At 47.8% G+C, this 23123-nt stretch overlaps 1 protein-coding gene across 8 annotated transcripts; it reads right to left on the bottom strand.

The window, feature by feature from the left end:
• Positions 1–1456: 1456 nt before the first annotated feature.
• Il10rb (interleukin 10 receptor subunit beta) lies at positions 1457–23048 on the bottom strand. 8 transcript variants are annotated; one of them, NM_001107111.1, is made up of 7 exons: positions 22791–22883; positions 21663–21786; positions 17034–17191; positions 14353–14519; positions 10800–10947; positions 6547–6704; positions 1457–2413 (listed from the first exon to the last, which is right to left on the bottom strand). In NM_001107111.1, exons 1-7 carry the CDS (start codon positions 22843–22845, stop codon positions 2168–2170), a joined length of 1056 nt encoding a protein of 351 aa, NP_001100581.1. In that variant the 5' UTR covers positions 22846–22883; the 3' UTR covers positions 1457–2167. The 8 variants fall into 8 exon arrangements, with proteins under 8 accessions (NP_001100581.1, XP_006248124.1, XP_063126660.1 ...); XM_006248062.5 differs by having other exon boundaries at positions 1460–2413; positions 6547–6707; positions 22791–23037; XM_063270590.1 differs by lacking the exon at positions 22791–22883 and adding an exon at positions 22558–22761 and having other exon boundaries at positions 1460–2413; positions 6547–6707.
• Between the last annotated feature and the right edge of the window lie 75 nt (positions 23049–23123).

Genomic DNA, 23123 nt, shown 5'->3' with positions numbered 1-23123 from the left:
TACATACATATTTACCAACAGGCAGAGGAGAAATGATGATTGGTACATACATATTTACCAACAGGCAGAGGAGAAAAAACAGCCGAAATTTGGAATAAAACATGTCGGGCTTCAGAAGGCAGTGTAGGCAAATGATCCGTTCCCAGGAGGGTTAAATCAGCAGTTTGGTTCAGTTAGGAGGGTTAGGGTTTTTTGGGGTGAGGGTGGTGTCCCTGCTGGGTTTCAGACCAACCGTAAATGAGGCTGCAGTGAAACCACTTAATTGGACCTCCGTGGGTAGAAAGAAAGGTTTAATGGGGATCAAATTACCAAGGCTTTCTCTCTGGAAGGGGGAGCAAAGTGGTGGAAAAGCCGGTAGATTTTATATGATAGTCGGCAGAGTCTAGATGTCCTTGCTGGAGGTACTTGACTTTTGGGGAGGATTAAGAGTAGTGGTTTTCCTGGCAAACAGAAGCCCATTTTGCAAGGTCCCTGAGGAATGCTGAATTAAGGCTTCTGTTTGTTTAGTAATGATCCTTCAGTTTAGGTCTGTGTCTGTTTAGGACAGTGTCACCGGCACTGCCATTCTGGGGATTTACTTTGAACCAAACACCTTCCTTCCTTCCTTCCTCCTTTGCTCCTTATTTCCTTCTTCCTGCCCTTTTCCCTCCCTCCTTTCTTCCTTTTTTTCTTCTTGACAAGCCCAGGCTGGCCTTGAACCTCAGCTCCTTTTAGTTTTTCCTTCTGAATACTGAGATTACAGACATATGCTACTACACCCACTGGACATTTCTGGGGCTTTCATTTTATGTATTTACATGAGACAAAGTCTTGCTGTGTAGCTCAGGCTGGTCTTGAACTTGCCACGTTTTCCTGGCTCTGACTGCTGGTGTTCCAGACATGGAATACTGATCCCAGCTCTCCACTGGCCCTTTCTGAAGATGAAAATGTCTTTTCAAGCCTTCAGGCAGGTCAAACTGAGAGGCCACAGCTAGTAAATGTCTGAGCCGGACAAAGCCCAGGGCTGCTCTGTTCTTGAACGTGTCCCAGATAGGGCTGCCACGAAAGGTTAGGAGCATGGCTTCAGCGTGTCTAACAGGGACAAAGTGGAGGGAGACTCATGTGTGCATAGTTTAACAATTACACTAATGTGGTATTTGTTAGTTCTGTGCGGCTTAGAGCTTCAATGTCCTACGTGCTACGTGGACAGTGGTGGTAAGCTGCAGCTGTGGTACTCTTCGGAGGAGTGCAGCCTTTAAGTAGAGCCTGGCAGGGTAAGCTGGGTCATAAGTCAGTGCCCCTCGAGAGGCCATGACCCTTCCCACCTTTTCTTTTCCTGGCTGCCAAGAGGTGAACAGTTTCTGGCGTACATCCCAGCGTGATGTAATGTGTCAAGCACAGAGCCAAACACGGGGGCGAAACCTCTGAAGCTATGATACTACATTAGAAAAATAAAATATTGAAAAAACCCAAAAACTCCTTTCTTCCTTTCAAATTGTTTATGTCAGGAATTTTGTTACAACAGTGGGAAGCTGGCTGACACAAAAATACAAATAAAGAATATTTACAGAACACTAATATTATACAAAACACAAAGGTAAGGGAGGAAATCTCTTTGCTCCTTGGGAATTCAAAACATCCATGTCTGTCCAGCATGGGGCCAGTTGCTTTTGAGATGAGGGTGGTCTACTGGCATTCGTACAATTTTATAGTGTTTCCACTCCCCCCCCCCCCATTTGAAATATTTTTGTTTGTCACTATTTAAATGTGGTCCTTGTTTTAGTGAGCACAAAGGGCTAAAATTACATTCAGTGGTCATAAAAAATTATTATTAACATATCTCTCTCTTACACAGGGTCTCTAGTACAGCTTGGCCTTCAACTTCCTGTATAGTTCAAGATATCCTTAATCTTCCTGTCTCTACCTCCTAAGTGTCGGACTTATAGGCAGCCCCCATCCCTGTTTATACGGTGTTGGGGATTGAAGCCAGGACTTCATGTATATAAGCAAGGGCTCTATACACTGAGCTGTGCCCTCAGCCCTTAAATTATTATTAGTCTTTATAAAGCAGCAAATTCCCAAATGGAGAATGTGTTATTTGAGTCGTTAAAATCTGGTTCTTTGGTTTTGTGTACCATTCCAGCATCAGAAAGTTCTAGATTTGGAGTTTTCTCAAGTGATCCTCTGGTCACACTTCTGAGGTAGATGTGAGCAGTGGAGGGTCATCCTGTGGAGGTGAGGGGATTTCATCCTTGGACTCCAGCTCCTGAGGCCCTGCCTCAGACGGGGGTTCCGAGGCACAGTTGTCTTCAGGGTTCTGCTTGCTGCTTTTAGACTCTTCCGTGATGATGCTCAGTTTGTCGAACACTTCGGTTTCGTCAGGGGGAGGGAAGGAGAACAGCAGAAAAGTGCTGTGATGGGGGTGACTCAGAAACTGTAGGAAAATGAAAAGACAGTTGCTTAAGTGCCAACCTCCCTCTCCCGCCCCCACATTCTCCTTCCTATTCCTGGACTGGGGCTGACAAGAATTTTATGCAAAACCTTAGGGATGGAAAACTGTAACTGCAAAATGCAACAGTATCATTATGGCGGCTCCTTGAGAAAAGCTATCACATGACCTAGCAAGTCCTGGCAAGACTATGCTCACAGGTACCTCAAGGGAAATGACAGCAGGTTGTGGAAGAGGCTTACAGGTCTCCTCTATTAGAGCCAACAGTGGCCAGACAGCAGAACAAACAGCAGGTGCCATCCAGGGATGGACACATAAATATCATTCTTTAAAAAAAGCAAGCCAGCACGTAATGGTGCTTTCCACATACACCTAATCACCTGAGTGACCCCTGACCCCATGCTAGAGAACTAACTCCTGAACATTGTCCTCTAGCCCCTCCCACATACACACAGTGACATTGGGCACACTGTCACTCACACATCACATGTACACGGACCACACACACATACACACACACACACACACACACACACACACACACACACACACACACTACACATTCTACAGCATGGAAGAGCGTTGAAGACATCATGCTAAGTGAAACATGCTAATCACCACCAAACAGGAAAAAGAGCCTGGGGATATCACCCCGTTAGTGCAGTGAGCGCATAGCACGCACCACCCCAGCACAGCAGAGAACTGGGCATGTTGGTGCACAACCATAATCCCAGCACTGGGGAGGTAGAGGTAGGAGGGTCAGAAGTTCAAAGTCGTCCCTGGCTATATTGTGAATTTGAAGCTAGCCTGGGCTATGTGAGACCCAATCTTAAAAAAAAAAAAAAAAGACGGGCAGGTAACAAGTGTGAGTGATTGTACTACTGCGAGGGATCTAGAACGATGAGCTTTACAAAGGCAGATGTAGCGACATGGCTGCCAGGGCAGAGCACCAGGGCACGTCTGGCAAGGTCTCTGCTGTGCAAACAGAACATGCTCTGGGGATGCTTGGTGCCCCTTAGCCACGTTCTGAAATGTGACTAAGGTGTGGATGCCATGCTGACTGCATTTTTACCACAACTAAAAGGAGTGGGACAAGCCTCTCTGCAGAACGCTCACCTGTCAGTCTCTAATACTTCTTCCTGAAAAACAAGATGGCCTCTTAGTCTGATCCCTGGGGTGAGGCACACTCCCGGCTGCCATTTTCTCTAGGAAGTGGGTGTGTAAGGGTGTGAGGGGGTAAAGGGGTGTGTGGGGGATGCACAGGCCACGGATAAATGTGTCACGGGCAGACTCGTGGTATCTCTCATGTCTCTTGGGCCAAGTTCACCAGCATTCTCTGCGGCACTCTGTTTTGACCTTTAACCCAGTATGTCTGGTACAGTAGCCACAAGCCACATGTGGCTAGTAGCTGGTTTGAATGGAGGTGTCTTGTGAGTGTGAAATAGACAAGAGATGTTGAAAATTTTGTATGAAAAAATGTGAAATATTAATAACTCAAAAACATATTGGTCAAATGTTGAAATGATGTTATTTTAGGTCTCATAAAATCCAATACTGAAACAGGCGTACTGCCAGGTTGGAGAGCTCCATCCAGCTTCCTCAGTTCAGTCTCCCTGAACGGGGATGTGCCAAGCTGTTAAGTACCCTGCGTCGGGGCTGGGGATTTAGCTCAGTGGTAGAGCCCTTGCCTAGGAAGCGCAAGGCCCTGGGTTCGGTCCCCAGCTCCGGAAAAAAAAAAAAAAGAACCAAAAAAAAAAAAAAAAAGTACCCTGCATCATCGTCGTGATTGGACTGGGGTGCGGCGGTGTGGGAAATGTTAAGTTTGCTCTGTGGCCTCCTTTCTCCTCACTTGACAGCACTTCTCCACACCCCGCTGCCCCCACAGCTACTGTGAGGCCCCCTAGTCTCCGAGGTGAGGGCTCAGTCTGGATAGGTCCCTTGCCTGCACCTGCTTGGCCTTTACCGGCAATTCTTTCCTGTCTGGCCAGTTTCTTTGATGGGGAAGCCAAGCAGCAGAAATCTCAGAGGAAGGCTTTCCTTTCTGGTGTTTGGGTGAAGAAACAGCTTCCACCCGGAGCCTAGGGCCTGCATCTGTTTGTTCTTGCTCCAACCAGCTTTGCGTCAGCTCAACCCCAGAGATTCTCTGCTCCCTGGTGCTGTACAGCTTGCACTGCTGTCCAGAAATTCTCTGTGCTCTGAAACTCTACGGTTCTGTGTCCCGCTTCCTATCTATGGCAGGTGCTTCCTACGGTCCCTTCAAAGTGTCCCCAGCTTCTAGAAACTCTGGCAGCTGCAATGGCTCATAGCGGGGCTCCTCTCTGGAAGCAACATTCATAGCATAAGACCAGTGTCCTTCTCCACAGGAGTTCACTTTGGTTGTTGGTGTGTGAACTGAGGTTGTCACGGTGCATGAAGGCAACCAGTAGCGAGCGCATAACGGCGTCATTAAAACCACACTAAGTTGGGGAACCTTCTCTAGGAAGAACTGGAGTACATCAGACAAGTTTGAGGAGGTCTCTCATGGATAAGGTACTCCAGAGAAGGCGAAGGCTGGATTGTCCATCCCACACTGAGAAGGAAGTGCTCTGCTTGGCAGATCTTCCAGGGTTCTCAGAGATTAATCTAATCCCACGTGTGGGAATAGGGCACAGTGTGGGAGAGGCAAAGGGTGCTGACACAGGAGGAAGACAGAGCAGAACGGGTCCTGCAGCATGTATGTGGAGCAGCCATACCTTCAGGCTGGCAGATGGTTCAATGACCGCTTGCTAACTAAGTCTGATGCACGTGTGACCCTGCAGGACTTAAAAATGTAGGATGGGAAAACGCTGGGTGAACTTCACAGTCAATCACATGAGGATATTCCCAAAGCAGAGAGTAGAGCTGTGAGTTCAGGCTGGACCACCTGCAGCAGCTCAGTGAGGCTTATGTGGACCTGGTCAAGTCTCTGACCGAGGGAGAGTAGGTGAACACAGAGCCTCAAGGTGGTTGCCATGGAGAGCACCAGTGCCAAACTGAGTCACGTATGTCAAAACCAAACAGCAGAGCCATGAGGCCACGAAGGGAGGTCTTCATGCACAATCTGCCCTGTGACGGTAAGACTGAACCACAGCCTGACACAAGGGTACCTCAGCAAAGACATCTACCAAAACGGTTGTGATTACTCTTTTCAATAATGAACCAGCATCAAGGTTATAATCAGCCAAAGATTATTGCATCAAAATAGCTGGTATCCTTTCTCTTGGTTTACCCTTAAATATCTGTTTCCCCTTAATTCCCTGAGTATACTTAAAACCACTACTCCCCCATCCCCCACCCCCAGTCACTATGACATATACCCTGAACTTGCAAGTTTCCTTGCCCAACCTTGAATAAAACAGTTTTTCTTTAGAGAGCTCCTGTTATTAGAGTGGCATTACTGTGGGGCTCCCTACCAGGCCTGCCCTGTCATTACATGAGGTCAGAGGATGCTGGTCAGTCATGTACAGGAATGGTACTGTTTTCCCCACCCCACTGTATCCATTCTGCCTCTGGTCATCCTGTGCCTACATCAGGAGACACATCGTCATGACCAGATGTAGGAGGGAAAGGTCAGCATTGCTTTAGAGGGAGGAGAGCACGGTATGAGGGGATCCTATCGTGTGAGCAAGCCCTCCACAGGCTGGGCTTTGCCTGTGCATATGGACAAGCTCATAGTGTGTAAATAAAAATCATTAGTCTTCAGTCATCCACATTCCCTCTTCCCTCAAAATTTCATCCATAATATACACCCCAGAATGTCAATCACTGTGATATTCACAAACTGAAAGCACGCTGCACCTCTCCCTCCCTCCATTCTCCCTTCGCCAGTGAGTGCTCCCTGTGGGGTGTTCTCTCTCATCTCCACACCGTTCTGCTCCCTCTCTTCCCGCCAGAACCATTACTATGAACCTAAGGACTCCATGCTCTGGGCAGTGAAGAAGGCGCTACCCAAGTCTAGGGTGGAGGATTCTGGAACAAACCTTTGCTTCCTTGGCATTTGGGAATGGGCCAGCACATGGACACATACCATGCTCTTGTAGAGCATTGGCGCTGGACAGCCTTGACCTTATAGAAGTCTCTCCTCCTTCCACCTTGCCTACCTCCTTGAGGTGCTGTGGAAGAGACGTCCCAGAATGGAAGGTGTACTTGGTCTTCTTGTAAATGAACCACACCATGCTGAAGCAGCCCAGTAGGAAGAGGAAGACTATCAAGACGGAGGCTATAAGGATGATGGCCACGATCCAGGGAGGGGTTGTTTCTGCTGGGGACAATGGGGCAGGTTAGGCTCTTGGTGTATACAGGTTGAGCTTCAGGGATCACACACCCACTGTGATCTCACACAATACCTCAAACCAGGCCTGTTCGACCACACTGGCCCAGAGGCATGGCTGTTGGCTGGAGGGTCTCGGTGTTTTTGAAGAGTTTCACCTCTTTCCTGAATCCTCTTTACAGTGTGGTTTCTGCCATGAATGATGGCACAGAAGGGAATGAGAAGCAAGATCCTGGTCTGCTTTACCTGTTTGTAGAGTGGCCAGAAGTCTGCCTGCTCTGGACATTGTGCACTGACGACACAGATAGGGCCGAGGGAGGTATTGGTATCGAGAAGCAAAAGCATCTTTACCCCAAGGAACACACACAAATCCTCAGGCTGGGTGGCCCAAGTGAGCACCACTGTCCCTGTCCCTGGGGGCCACCCATTCTTCCTGGAGTTTCTGACCAGAGCCTACAGAAGTGCACGTGCTGCTGCTGACCCCTGACCACACACCTCTGATTACCTGCAGTGAGCTTTTCTAGAAAGGCCTTCCCACCTAAGTCATGCTCACGGCACTGAGACCCCGCAGTGTCTTCCTCAATGACTGATAACTACGTTTGCAAAGCCAACAGGAAGGATGTCTCTATAGGTGATCGGCAGGTTTTGATAAATACCGTTGGCAGAGCCAGGTGGTGAATGGTAACGGCACTGAACTCAGTTTGGTGGTTTTTTTGACTTCACCACCTCGGCTTGCTCTGGCTTCCTCCCTCTCAGACATTCCTCTGCACAAGTGGAGTTCACCTCCTTCCATCTGTGGTAAGTAGGCACTGGGTAAAATCTCGAGTTTCTGCTTTAACCAATCCTGCTTGATTTATGCGGGAGCATTCAGGAGGCCACCCAGGTCAGCCCTGGTCCCTGCTTCCCTCACTCAGGCAAGTTCCTTCTCTAGCTGACCTGGCCACTCCCTCCGCCCAAGCCACGGCCAGCACCAGCTTCTTGAGCAAGGACAGATGGTACCTAGTGGGGCTGAGAGAAGAAACCCTGCCTGGTAAGACATCTGAAAAGAACTGTTCGTGCTGAGAATACCAGGTATCATTTAGACACAGTACACCAGAGAACCCTGGCTTTCCATTGACTATAGGCCCTGTTGCTGTTTGAGTAAATGTCTCACAGTGCCACAGTATTCATGGATAAACAGTTGGGTTGATAGAGAGACAAATGGATAGACGGATGGATGGACGGATGGATGGATGGATGGTTGAGTGGATAGGCTAATGGGTGGATGATGGATGGGTGGATGGATGGATGGATAGATGGGTAGATGGATGGATGTACAGATTGATGGGTGGATAGCCTGATGAGTGGATGGTTGGGTGGGTGGATGGGTGGATGGGTGGATGGGTAGAAGGGTGGATGGATGGGTGGATGAATGGATGGGTGGATGGGTGGATAGATGGATGTATGGATGGATGGACTGATGGATCATGGATGGGTGGATGATGGATGGATGGATGGATAGACTGATGGATGTGGATGTTTGGGTGAATGGCTGAATGGAAAGCTTCAGGCTCTTATCCACTCTCTAGTGTGGCAGGGCGAGCCAATGTTGCTGGGATCTCTCAGGTCTGGGTGGTGGGACAAAATCAGCTGTTTTCCTGGTATTGTGGGTAAGGACAATACTGGTTAATGGTGATATTTTTTGTTACTTCTCAGGATGAGTACAGGGGGTGAGGGCAAGAAACTGCTTTCTAAAGAGTGTGAACTGCATAGCGATTTACCAAGCCTGAAGTTCTTCCCCTGGCTACAGATCCATTGACTCTACTATTGGCAGACCATATGTTTTATTTTAAGGATTAGGGCACATCAGGCTACCTTTGGAATTAAGTCTGTTGACAGGTTGTTAAAGATGCGACCTGGGGTTATAGTAGCCTGTACTCAGTTCTATGTTCTATGTTCTTGTCCTTGACTAGCTAAGTGACTTTGGGCAGTTGAAAGAAACTGGGGGCCTTCCTTTTCTGGGTCCATAGGGCATTCACACTGAAAACCTTCTATGTATATAGTATTTAAATGAGAATTTTAAAAACCCTGAAACATCGGAGTTTGCCAAACAGGTTTCCTATTTCTCTTTTTAAAAGAAAAATGTTTGGATCTTGTCAGGGGACAGAGTCTTGCTCTGTGGCCTAGGTTGGCCAGCAACTCACTATACAATACAACCTGGTCTCGTGGTGATTCTTCTGCCTCAGCTTAATAAGTATTGGAATTACAGGCCTGAGCCACCACACCAGGCCTGAGCCACCACACCAGGCCTGAGGCATCACACCAGGCCTGAGGCATCACACCAGGCCTGAGCTACCACACCAGGCCTGAGGCATCACATCAAGCCTGAGGCATCACACCAGGCCTGAGGCACTGCACCAGGCCTGAGACATCACACCAGGCCTGAGACATCACACCAGGCCTTAGGCATCACACCAGGCCTGAGTCATCACACCAGGCCTGAGTCATCACACCAGGCCTGAGACATCACACCAGGCCTGAGGCACTGCACCAGGCCTGAGGCATCACACCAGGCCTGAGACATCACACCAGGCCTGAAGTAGTTTTCCTTTAGATCGAATTGTGTCCCTCACATCAGATTTTGCAACACCAGTGGTTCTGCTAGTGTCTGGCTTTGTATATTCTCAGATTACTGAGATTCCTGTTGAAAAATTGGCTACTATAGGTGTTGGGCCATATATCCTCACTGTTGGGAATTAACAGTGTATCTGTGCAGAGGCAGCACTCAGGCTAAGACATGTCTTTTCTCTTCTCCACCTTCCTCTTTCTGTTTTGTTTTAATCATATCCTCTCCTCTCCTCTCCTTCCCTCCCCTCCCCTCCCCTCCCCTCCCCTCTCCTCTCCTCCCCTCCCCTCTCCTCTCCTCTCTTCACCTCTCCTCTCCTCTCTTCTCTTTTCTCCTCTCCCTGTCTTCTTTCCAGTTGTTGTTGTTGTTGTTGTTGTTGTGTGTGTGTGTGTGTGTGTGTGTGTGTGTGTGTGTGTGTGTGTAGTGACAATTTTGGAACTTTTGGTTTTTAAAAAAGACACATAACTATGACAAGAATGTACTTTCGTTTTAGTCCCAGGTGTGGGGATGTGGGGCTGCTTCGAACCGTCTGCAGCAGCTGATTGTGATTTGCCTCGTGCTCTAGCAGAGGGGTGCTTTTGCCAGGCGCAGTTAATTTCTGCAATTGTGTGTCATTTGGAACTCTGGGAACTTTTCAGAGGGTACATAAATGCCAGTGCCCTCAATAGGCAGTTGGTGGTCACTCAGGAGGGTTGGGTGTGGTTTGTTAGTAGTAGTGGTCACAGGAGAAACACAAGGGAAGAAATAAGAGCCTGAGATCCTCCATCTAGCCTTCTCTCTCTCCCTTCTAGTGTTAGGGGGTGAAACTGGGGAGTAAAGATGGGAAAGAGAAGCACCCACAAAGTAGCAAAGACTAGCTCTGTGTGTGTGTGTGTGTGTGTGTGTGTGTGTGTGTGTGTGTGTGTGGTGGGGTAGAATACAGGGCTACACATGCTAGATAAGACCTTTATCACTGAACCATGCCCTGAACTACTGTTAACATACAGTGTGGCGAACTGTAGACACCAATGTGCCTTGGTTCCATGTTTTACAAGGCATCTCAATACATAATGGTACTAGCTGAGGTCACTCATGTTTTCCAAGCTCCCCTTCCCAGTCATTCTATGTCTCCAAAACTAGAGATGCAGGGAAGGAAAAACAAGATGTCGGAGGGCTCAGTCTCTGCTGGGCATCTGTATGAGGACCAGCTAACCTACTTCAGAGAGGTGAGAAGGAAACAGAGCATAGTAAAGATAGATTCATGGAGGTAGCCCGTAGCCCACCAGACTGGTGAGAGAGAGCCAGCATCCTCAGCATGGGGCACCTTGTTTGGAGCATGAAGCAGACCCTCACTCAGGGTCTGGAGACCATGCAGACTGGGGGAGGCTGACTTCTGACCTGTGGTGACGTTTGAGCTGACTGCTGTGGTGTTCAGGACCCATAGGTGAGTCCACGGAGCTCCGAGGAGGCAGTTACGGGCTGTCCCCATCCCTACTCACCATCACTGGTTGTCCGTTCACAGACGGGTTTGCTCCACTCTCCCGTTCTGTTCTGGTCGAGAAGAAACCCTTGAACTTGAATGCAGTAAGTTGTCCATGGCTCCAGGTCTCTGAGAACCTCAGAGTCATACTGAGATGTGACTTGAAACTATAAGGGAGACAGACATAGCAGTGACGGACATCTCTCTCTTTATTTTCCTTTCCCATGTACTATAAACCATGCTTTAGACTTATCAGGAAGAGCCACTCACTGGCTGGAGCTCCTTCCGGCTTCTGACACATGCTATGTCCCAAGGAATGGGATAAGACCAATGGTGAGGCAGCCAAGCCATCTCATGGCCTCAGTCCTGTAGCACGTGTATATCACACTTCCCTTAACAAAAATTACTGTACCCAGTTAAGGCAACCGGGTTCTTTTCCTCCCGGGACCCAGGGTGCCATGGGGATAGGTGTGCTGCCTGAACAGATTCTCTAAGGAACCTTGGAGCAGAATTTCCTAGTAGACATTCATATCCTTGCCATCAGACGGGGTCATGTGGCACCTTTGGGATGCTGCAGAGGGCACTGGCCAGGATCCACACTGGTCAGATCACCACCGATGCCACAGAAGGCACTCGTGGCCAAGGCTCTCAGTAGGAGCAAGTTCAAAGGCGGGGCTTTGCCAAGTTGAATGCAGATAGATTGAAGACATGGCAGGCAAGAAGTGGCTCATCCAGATGGCTGAGGGTTAAATATTCCCCAATTGTGGTGCTCTGGGTTCTAGATTTTACGTCTATCAGTCAATGCCTCTAAAACCGTGTGATGTGATTTTGAAGCACAGTATGGAGAGGTGAGGTGAGGATCCTTTTCCAGTCTCCTGGGGCTCTCTCCCTCCTGTCCCTTCATTTCTGGACTAATCTGATTTCATGCTCTTTTTCCCACCAAGACAATGGAATTCCCCAAAGCCCTGCACGCTCTTGGTTTAGGTAACTGATCTGGCAGCCTTTGAGGGACGCTGCACTTTAGAAGGCAGTGCCATACAGTGCTGTGGGGCATGAAGGAGGTAGCTACTGGACTTTCTAGCATTCGCACAGCCACATGAAGGTTACTGACATGTAACCAAATGCCAGGGCTGTGGGTGTATTCTAGATAAGGAGCTAAATATAACAGGGGTTTTGCATGTCACACCTGGTGAGAGAGGCACTCAGCCATGGTGACTGATCCTTAATTAGAAGATGCGGATAATCCCTGGGGTGTAGTGAATGGGTCTTGTCCTTGGGTTCCAGGGCAGAGATACTGCGCTGAGGAGTGATTCTGAGTTTGGATATTTTGTATTGCCTCTCGGGTATATTCTTCCTGGAGTCTTGACTGTGAGCAAAAACCACCTCTGGTCAAGGCTGATGTCCTACATGCCCTTGTCTAAATACATGTGTCTTATGATGAAATTTGGTAATAGTAAAGGGGAGATGAGGGCGTTGTAAGAAGAACAAACTCCTACCAACTGTCTTCTGACCTCTACAATTGTGCCCATGCGTGTGTGCACACACACATACACCCACCCACCCACATACATTAGTGGGAAAAATCCAATCTTTAAGAAATGTTTAAGTTGGGGTCTTCAGGAGGTGGTTGGCAAGAGCCCTCATGAATGCCATCAATGATCTTCCAAAAGAGGCACCAAGGCACTGTGGTTCCCTTTGTCCTTCACCTTGGCCATCAAAGGGTGCAGCATCAGCCATTCCCCTAGGAGCAGAGTGGGCTAGCCTTCATGTGATACTGGACCTGCTACCGTGCCTTGACCTTGGACCCCCTCTGCTTCTAGAACTATCATTCATAAATTATCCATCCTATTACAGCAGCAGGAATAGACTACAACACAGATCCATTCAGTGGAACTTTTTTGGGGGGGGTGAAAAAATTAACTTGATATATTTCTCTCTCTCTCTCTCTCTCTCTCTCTCTCTCTCTCTCTCTCGTGCGCGCGCGCGCGCGCGCGCGTGTGTGTGTATGTGTGTGTGTGTGTGTGTGTGTGTGTGTATGTGTAATTATATCATCCCAAGACAATAAGCACAAGTAATCTTCCTCTTGGACTTGTGGGAAGGAATTGATAAACATTAAATGTAAATAATTTATCAACATATATACTAGTTTAGGTATTCAGCTCAGAAGCACTGTTTGGCCAAAAATAAATCTATCTACATAAAGAGAAGAGAGCCTTGCATTATTCCAGAGAACGGGAAAAGTTTGGCTTTTGTCAGCAAATCCCACAGCAGTTCAGCGAACTGGGTTGTTCTTCCTGTTTTATGAGTGAAGTGGGGTCTTGTGCCTATTCTGTGGTCATTGATGTGACCAGAGCAATGTGGCGACAGAGACAATATTCCAGCCAGACTTTCTGGTATTAAGCTTTGACTTCAAAACAATTGTCCCGTGAGCTGTCGAATGACTCAGGTTTGTAGCGGCCAGGTGGCTTGATCTCAAGGACTGACATGCCTCTCAGCATGAAGAGATAAAGGTAGTAAATTTCCTTTAAAATAACTGCTCCCTAAAGAAGAGAGCAACAGGGAAAATCTGGATAAAAAAGGGTAAAAACAAACAAACAAAAAACAAAACAAAAAACCAAAACCACTGTCCTTAAATATCTTGGGAGTTGGGAGGGGCCATAGCCATGAAGTGACTGGCTTGTGTTTTGTGGCAACTCTGGGATGGGAAACTGGTCATTCAGTTGGTCACATGGTGGCTGACTCCAACTTCCCCCAGCCAAGTGCTGACAATGCCCTGTTTCTCCTGCAACTTCCTCTCAAGGGGAGGGAAGTTTGTTGTGTGGACTTTGTCCTTAGAGTCTGCTCCGTGTCTTTTCCAGAGCTTTGGGCTTGTAGAGGAACAGGCTTTAGATTCTCTGGACAAGAAGTGCTGTGACTTTGCAAGACTCTGCCTGGTCATCTCTGTGCATGTATAGATGTGTGCACACACCAATATGTGTATGTGTGCACACATGGATATGTATATACATTAATATGTGTATGTGTGCACACATGGATATGTACACACACCAATATGTGTATGTGTGCACACATGGATATGTACACACATTAATATGTGTATGTGTGCACACATGGATATGTACACACACCAATATGTGTATGTGTGCACACATGGATATGTACACACACCAATATGTGTATGTGTGCACACATGGATATGTACACACACCAATATGTGTATGTGTGCAAGCCAGAGGTTGGCATCAGTGTCTTCCCCTGTCGCTGCCCACCTTGTTTTTGAAACAGAATCTCTCCCTGAATTTGGATCTCCCCAACAGACTAAACCAGCAGATCAGTGAATTCCCAGGATTCTCCTGTCCCCACCTCTCAGCTCAGGGTTGTGCATCCCTGGCTTTTAACTTGTGTGTTGGGGAATCCAAATTCTGTCCCTCATGTTACCGCAGCAAACACGTTACCCACTGAGCCCTTCCCGGCAGCCCCTGGAAGCCCTCCCCACCCCCTCTTGTCATGGCCCACCAAACTGAGCGAAGAACATGGTGCCCACATCTGAAATACACGAGAAGCAGCCTTACCTTCTCCTTAGTCCCGTTTTTCCAGTATTGTACCCTGTAAGCCCATGAGTTATAAATGTTCTTCATGGTCCATGTCTCAGGCTCATTCTCTATTTGTGGGGCTGAGAAACGCATGTGTATCGAATCAGCAAGGGATTCTGTCTGCATCTCAGGAGGTCCGATAATGGCTAAGTGTAAGAACACATCAAGATGACAGTCAAAAATCGCATTCTTCACACTTCAGTGCAAACCCATTCTTCATATATGTGTGCAATAGTCTACCGAAGGATAACACTGGCCCTCCACACACCATTTACAACATTGCCTGAGGATGATGGATGGATTTTTTTGCCTGTTTCAAAAGATCCAAAATCATTTGTCTGTATTAGTCAAATTAAATCCATTTACGTTCACAGTGATATCTAATATATTTGGGATTATTTCAACTACATTATTTTGTATTGCTTGTAAAAATGGCTTTTTAAGGAAGGGGATCACTCCTGTACGCAGTTCAGGTTAGCCTCAAACTTGGGATCTTCCTAAGTCTCAACAATACTGTTGTCACGGTCATGATAAAAAGGTATGACGCCTTGCTTGACACGCACACAAATCTGCTTTTAATTTGTATTTTATTTTATTAGATTCTTCTCTTTCTCTTTGTTTTCTGCCTTTTACTGGCTTGGATTCTCTTTTGTTTTCCAGCCTAAAAGCAACGAGTATTTCTGTGTCTGTAGAGATTACTCCTAAATGTCTATCATCTGTAACTATACATATTTTACAACTTTTATTTATGTAGCTAGGTCCTTCGCCCCATCTAGATCTCCACCCGGTCAAACGTCACTCTGGGGAGCCTGCACACTGTGGCTCTCTGAACGAGAGTGCATTCCTTCCCACTTTGAGAACCATGGTCACTCCATACCATAAAATACCTGCCATTGGGTTACTGTCAGTCTTCCCATGAGTCTGGTTCACTCCTCGAGGGCAAGGCTATGTTCTTGTTTGTTGCTGTAGCTTCAGTGCTAAGAACCTGCCTAGCACACAGTTAGGTGTGCAAAAATAACCACGGAGGGAGTAACAAAAGACTCTGAGAAAGCTTGGCCTGTTCTCCTCTCTGATCACTGTTACTCATGAGGGGCTCTTGGTAAGTCACAGGGGCCTGTGTCAGCGTCTCTGCTCTCTCACTTTTACACGTGTGACCTTGAGTCATGCTTCTTGCTCTGAGTCTCCAGAGAACTGGTCCCCATGGGACATAATGTAAGACTTAGAACCAGCCGGGCCCAGCAAGAAGCCTGGGGTGGAAGCCTATATATCAAGTGGTTCTCAGCCTGCGAGGGTCCTGTGAAAGAGACAGGCGTGAAACCAAGACCGTACTTGGACCTTTGGATTGTAGTATACCCTTAGGCTGCATTCGACTTGACTTTTCTCTCAGTTCAGGGAGATGGCCGTGATGTCACCTCCCTGCCAGTCACGTGATCAGGAGGGTGTGGCGGGCTAGGCGTGTCAATGGCACGCTTGATTTATGATATCCTCTGCTTATGATGGGTTTACAGGAACCCCTCATAACTACTGAAGACCGGCCTAGTTTTGGAGCCTGACTGCCAAGGAACCGTCTTTTTCAACGGTCATTTCCTTCCCTTGTGTTTAGAAAGAAAGGATCATTTAGAAAAGGAAAAACAACTGGCCATTTCCAGGTACAGAAATATGAGTTTTGTGCTTTCCTAAGACAGGACTGGAAAGGGAATGAGAGACTTCGGCCTCGTTCTGTCTGAGTGAGCACCCGCCTGTGGAAGCTACAGAGCCCACCTGTGAGGACCTGTATAAGCCCTGGTCCCCAGACACGAATCTTCCCTCTAATGCCCTGGGGAGGGCCTTACGTGAGCTTTGTCCCTGACATTTTTGTGGCCTCTAACTCTCCCAGTTGTTGTATGGTGGCTTAACTAGTTTTCAATTCCTGATACTTTAAATAGTTGGTCTCGGGGCCTCTGGGTCCCCCTAGACCTCCACATCTAATGACAGCATCTTCTTTACAAAAGTTACCAGGCAACCTTAGCAGATCCTACCATCGCTGGACTCCTTTCTTCCACCCTTGATGGTGTTCTCTCTGCACTGGGCTTTTCTTTCTCCACATCTACCTCTCTCCTCTTCTGTCACATTTTAAAACTTACTTTGCATTTTATTTTTTGTGTAAACTAAAAGTTTATGTGTATGGTGCTTTGCCTGTATGAGTGCTCTGTGTGCCAGGTGCCCAAAGAGGCCAGAATTCCACGGGGCTGGAATTACTACGCACTGTTGTGAGCAGACTTGTGGGTGTTGAGAATTGAACCCAAGTTCTCTGTAAGAGCGGTCAGTTCTCTTAACCACTGAGTCATTTTCCAGGCCTTGGTCTCTTGGTTTACCTCATAGTCTCTTACTGACTCCTTTCAGAGCTGTCTGAGCCTTTCCATTTCCTCATTAACAGCCGGGCCCTGACTCATCATCTCTGTGAGTAGTGAAGCCACCAAATTTATACTCATCCATTTTATTCAGTGTATTTCCCCCGCTTCGTCCACGAACCCTCGAGTTTACACCCACAGCTTCTCTGCTATATCCTGAGCGTCATGGCGTAGAGCATTCATCTGAGGGCCTACGAAGCCGCCTTACTGACAGGGCTAGAAGTGAGGTAAGATTACTAGATGTAACGAAGAGGGAAATAAATGGCTTACTGTCTTCCACGGGACAGAAGGTGACGTTTACCCACTCCGAATGTTCATCTGCAAGCTCAGTCCTGACCCTCACGGTGTGGTCTCCATATTTAGAAAGAACCGAGAAGTCGCAGTGGGTGGAGGCCGTGTTCTTGCAGCGGTCTTGGAAGTACCAGTAACTACACATCAGAAAGACAAAGGCAGGCAGTGAGTCCTCTGCCTCATTCTCTGCAAAGGCCAAGGCCAAAGAAAGACTTCTCACCTTCATTTTTATTTCCTGTTCTCACAGAATCTCCCTCTGTTGCCCAGGCTGGTCTCTGCTAATCCTCCTGCTAATTTAAAATCCCCAATGTTGGGGTTTCAGGTGTGCACACTGTGCCCAGTAATCACTAATTTGGATAAATACTATGCACAAGGAAATCAATATTTCCCAAACTATGTGTTTCCTGAGATCTTAACGATCCCTGGGGAATCAGTCAGAAGGCATCTAAAATATAATAGCCAAGTAAGTTGTGGAGGAATTGAGTTAAACAAAAACCGGTATCTTAGAAGCAGCAGAGACTTTAATATCCTAATAAGCCTTCACGGGGCTCCAAACCTTGGGCTGAGTATTCAACACATCTGACAGAGAAAGCTTCTTTCCTGGATTGTGCATTTCTGAAAGCATTGGGCTATTACTAGGCTATGGTTGACGTACACGGATTAACTAGGAAATAATAAGGTGGTTTCGAATCATGTCCCAAGAGTGACTCGCATGGCAAGGATTCTGGAAGAATTCTCAAACAGTTCATCTGCCCTCAGAATGATGACAGCAGCAAGCATGGCAGGAGTCTTGGCAAATGGAATTCCTAACTCGCCCACAGCAGCCGGAGGAGGTGTAATTAGCTGCCCCCAGCCTAAGAAAACAAGAGCTCCCTTCCTGTAAGTAAGGAGCTGTCTGACTGGTTCCCACCACACCTTCCTGTCTAGGTGTGAAAGCCAATTGGGGTCACCCTTGTTGTCTGTCTTGGATTTTTCCCCCCTTTTGCTATGATAAAATATTCTGGTGAGGCCAATCTGAGGCAGGAAGTTTATTCTAGTTCACAGGTCCAGGTTGCAGTGCATCATGGAAGGGAAGGGAAGGCTTCGGGAGACTGAAGCAAATGGTTATATTATGTCTGAGGTTAAAAGCAAGCAATAAATCCATGTGTGTGAGTGTCTGGGTCACCTTCGCCCCTTTAAAGAAGGTTTATTTTATTTTTATTTATGTGTATGTGCATGTGCATGTACGTGTGCATGTATGTGCATGTGCATGTGTATGTGCATGTCCATGTGCATGTGTATGTGCATGTGTATGTGCATGTCCATGTGCATGTGTATGTGCAGGTGTATATGTATGTGTATGTGCATGTGCCATTGGAGGCTAGAAAAGGACATTGAATCTCCTGGGGCTGGAGTTAGAGGTGCCTGGAGCTATCCCAACACAACAAACAAATCCTGGAAACCAAACTTGAGACCTCTGCAAAAGCATCGAGTGCTCAGTTCTGTTGACTTCAGGGCTCTAGGGACCACATCACGGCTCACTCCCTTGTTATGGATGTCCAGAGTTTTGCAAAAAACAGGTAAGGACTACTGAGATCACGGTCTTCTACAACCTGCCTTTCCCTCTTAATATAAGAGGATTTCTTATAAGCATTGCCTGTCAATAAAAAAGCTTACAGCCAAGGAGCAGAGGCAGGAAATGGGAGGTGTGGCATCTGCAGGGAGAGAGAATTCTGGGAAATAGTAAGGGCTGAGAAAGATTTGCCCCGGAAAGGCTGAAGAGAAGAAAGCAGCCACACAGCTGAACTTATAATAAAAGGGATAGTAAGTTAACAGCTAGTTGGAGAACAAGCTGGAGCTCCTGGCCTAGGCATTTAGTGATCAATAATTAGTCTCTGAGTTGTCACTGCTGGGAATAAAGTGGTCGGGAGGAAAAACTCGTCTTATATTCTGTCGACCAAATAGCTCTTCAGGCTGGCCACCTAACAGAGTGGATTACTTCATTACAGGGTGTGTGTGTGTGTGTGTGTGTGTGTGTGTGTGTGTGTGTGTGTGTGTGTGTATGTGTGTGTATGTGTGTGTATGTGTGTGTGTGTGTGTGTGTCTTATACGACCAATGTATTCACTTCACACCAGGTGGTCGGCACACCCTGCATGTCAGAGGTCATCTTGTGGTAACTCCTCTTTCCCTCTTTTCATCGATGAGTGTTTTTTCTGGTCAGTATGGGATATGAATATCGCTCATACTTACATTTTGGATGTCTCTGTATGAATAGCCTCTGAAGTGCTTTATTCTAGACAGCCTGACCCCTGAATGACAACCTCCCTCTGTTGCCCTAGCGACAGGGGACAAAGGTAAAATTCTCATGTAGCAGAGAGTTTATTGTTCTGGATAAGTGGCATTCACCTGCCCGGGTTGAATTCAAAGCAAACTTTATGGAGTCATATAAGTCATATAACAACCTAATTGTTCAGGCCCAGTGTCTTTCCTAAGGACATGGCTGTGTATTTATGTACCCATCTGTGGTTCCATGGAGAGGAACCCTGGAGACAGGGTAGTAACCCTTAGTTAACCACCTCCAGTGTTCTGTCTTCATGAAGCCACCATGTCTTTCCATCTCAAGGACATACACCTGGAATCACTCACTCCTATGACAATGGCAGGAAAGCCAGACAGACATAGAGCAGAGAGCATGTGGTTTGTCCCCCTCCTAAACTCCTGCTGGAGTTTCCTATCACTGAGCTATGATACCCTCCCTGTACTGTTTTGTGATTCTGCCATCTAGAGCTAGGTACCTTTGACTAGCCTCAGGCATTTCATTACAGCAACAACAGGCAACAACAATGCTGACTGATATAAGAAGGAAGTTAATTCCCACAGTGAAATTGCTATGTATTTCCAGACCTGAGTGGAGAAAACAAGGGGATGAAATGATAAAATCACCACACGAGGGATCCTGCAGAATGGCCTTTTATCAATTGCTGGTCCTTGGATGGCAGCATACAGGGGTTTAAAAGGGCACGCTGTTTTAACGAAAGGCACACTGGAATGTATGTGTGCACGATGTTGGATTTTCATTGTCAGCGTGATGGGATTTAAGATCAGCAAGGAAACTGCCTGAATAGGTCGATGAGAGTTTCCAGGAAGGTTTAGCGGAGTAGGGACATTGACATATCTTGGATGCCTGGATTCGAGCAACAGTTTCTGATGAGTTGGGGTCTCAGATTGAATGAAGAGGAGGAACCAAGCTGAATGCTAGCTTTCTGTTTGCTTACTGACTGGATACCCAACTGTGTGACCAGCTGCCTGGTGCTCCCACCACTGTGCTGGGCTGTAGCCTCCCCTTCCACCAAAAAAACAACCAACCAAACACAAACCAACAAAATCCCTCTCCTTCCTCAGTCCCTTTCATCAGATACTTTGTCACAGCAACAGAAAAGAAAGTGATACAGTTTCTAAGTCAGAGAGTTCAGGGAGGAAAGACAATAGTAAATGATAAATATTGGTAAATCTCAATGTAGGTGCTCAAGTGCACATATATATTATTAGTATATTATATAACACAGTATATAATAGGATATATAGTATATAATATATACTTAAAATCGTAAAGTGTTCAGTTTGTAAGAAATTATTTCAAGCTAAGAAAAGAAAATGGAAAGCCTAACATGTGGGCCAGGGGACTTCACTCTTTCCACTCCTTCTTGAACTCTGTAGCCCGTCAGCATCTGTGTAAAACACGACAGCTTTGGCAAATAGGGCGGGGCTACCTAGATCTGGAAGGGCATGTTCTCTATGGCCTGTCTGTCTGCCCACATATCTGAGTCACCCAGAGGTCAGGTGTGCTGGCTCATGGGCCTTGGGTCTCCTGCTGCTACTGGTGTGATACCTGACATCCAGTCTCTGGGCAATATGAACAGGCTGCCAAGGGAAGGCTAGTCTGTACCCTTCACCAATATGGGGACTTGGAGACAGGCAGGACAAGCAGAGGCCCTGCAGTGGTTGGTGGCAGATTCCAGAATGTTCTAGGAGGCCCGCAGTGGAGGGTAGATGGTAGGAAGCAAGTGCCTTCCTGTTGTGCACCCCACCCCCCATTTGCACACTGTTGACTTTTAAAACACAAGCTCTAGGGGCTGGGGATTTAGCTCAGTGGTAGAGCGCTTACGTAGGAAGCGCAAGGCCCTGGGTTCGGTCCCCAGCTCCGAAAAAAAGAACCAAAAAAAAAAAAAAAAAAAAAAAACCAAAAACCAAAAAACAAAACAAAACAAAACAAAAAAACAAACAAACCACAAGCTCTATAACTGGGAATGACAGTTGCACCTGCTTTCCTCTTCAAATACTCCTGTTTGCAGCCAGTCTGGGCTACATAGGGACTTCTATGCTACTACCCTGGGTAACACAGTAGGCATATCAAGACTTGGAGTTAGAAGGAGGGCCGAGACTGGTGACTACAATAACTCCCTTCAGAGACAGAACAGAGGGCTAACAGGATGGGTTCCCTGGATTGTTACAGCCGTGCAGGTGGAATTAGCAGACTCTTCCCCCCACCCCCAACCCCCCCGCGCCCCGAGATCCAGGCCAGGCTCACCATTCTCTGGTACCAGCTTGCAAACAGCCACTAGACCCACCTTTCATATTGAGCTGTGAAAGTCAGGTTCTCTTTGGGGAAAGCAGGCACCTCCCACTGTAGAATGTTCTTGAAATTAACTGAATTCATTCTGACATTCTCAGGAGGTGGAATCATTCCTAGAGCTGAAAAAGATAAGGAGGAGGGGACAGATAGCAATGTTTTTTCAAAAACAAAACAAAACAACAAAACAGAAACTAAACCAACCCCCCGCCCCCCCCCCCAAAAAAAAGGTTTTATTTGAAGCAATAATGAGAAGAATTTCTGTCTGAAGCCCCTGGAACCCTGGTTGGAGTTGGGTTAGAGGACCTGGGAATCTTGTGTCAGCAGCAGACTGGATCCTTAAAGGAGCCTCAAGAAGGGTTGTCAGGGAGACCTTTGGATGAGTGAGCCTGAGGTCGCATAGAAGGCAGCTTTTGGGCTAAGGGCAGAAATTACTTATTACGTTTTGACGTAGGATATTCTAAACCACTTATGACCCAACTATTGCCAACAGAGACAGACCAAGTGTGGTAGTAATTATTCAACACCTAGGAAGCTTGGACTCAGGAAGAGGAGAACCAGTCGGGGAATGCCTAGAGCACAGCCAATGGAAAGCCAGTCTGGGCACACACTGCGTTGAAGAGTCCCCAGAAACTCTCTGGGGGAACTGAGGGGCAGAATTCAGATTTTAGGGTGTGGACCTGTGAAAAGGAAGGTGTGGGTGAAGGGGAGCTAACGCTACAGAGGACAGGGGACAGGAAAGGAGCCGAGGCTAGGGAGGACTCTGGTGTGTGTCCCTAAGGTCCGGACAGTTACCGCGGGGTGCTCAGAAATTGTTTTCAGTTAGAACTTCGCCTGGCGGGGGAAGGGGGAGGGCGCTGTCAACAACTCTACCGGCACCCCGCTTAGTTTACCGTCTAGACAGCCTGGAACCGGCTGCATGCTAGGGGGGTAGTCCACCCAGGATCTAGCCAGTGGCAGCATAACGCCGTGAGTGTGCATCGTGGCGAGGGGTTCCCTTCCTGGTGCTGGGTGCCGCGTTCGGTCCCTTTCCGGGAGCCCATGGGTCGAGACTTGGGGACGCCCCGCCTCCGAGTTCCCAAGCCTGCGAGCCTGCCTGCCCCGGGCCCCTGCCCGCCGACCTCACCTGGCACCAGGAGGAATCCTCCCAGCCAGCCCGCCACGCTCGGCGCCCAAGCCATGGCCCCGTGCGGCAGCCCCGCGGCTGCCCGCGCCCTTCCCGGAACCTCCGCCGGGCGACCAGGCCACTCCCCTTCGGCTCCCTCCGCCGGCAGCCTCACCAGGGACCGGGGCCCGGAGGGCGGCCTCAAGCTAAGCGCACTAAGAAGCCATCCTGGGTTACAGTATTGTCCCCTCGCCCCACTAGGGTTTCTCTCCCCTCCAGTGTTTCCCTCTGTTTCTCTTCCTTGGTGGGTGGGTGTTGAAACACTCACTGTCTTTCTACATAGCTGAGACTAGC

The sequence above is a fragment of the Rattus norvegicus genome, chromosome 11 (genome assembly GCF_036323735.1).
Source record: "Rattus norvegicus strain BN/NHsdMcwi chromosome 11, GRCr8, whole genome shotgun sequence".
Taxonomy (NCBI): domain Eukaryota; kingdom Metazoa; phylum Chordata; class Mammalia; order Rodentia; family Muridae; genus Rattus; species Rattus norvegicus.
Note: the sequence above shows the minus strand (reverse complement) of the source record. Positions and strands in the feature narration are given on the sequence as shown.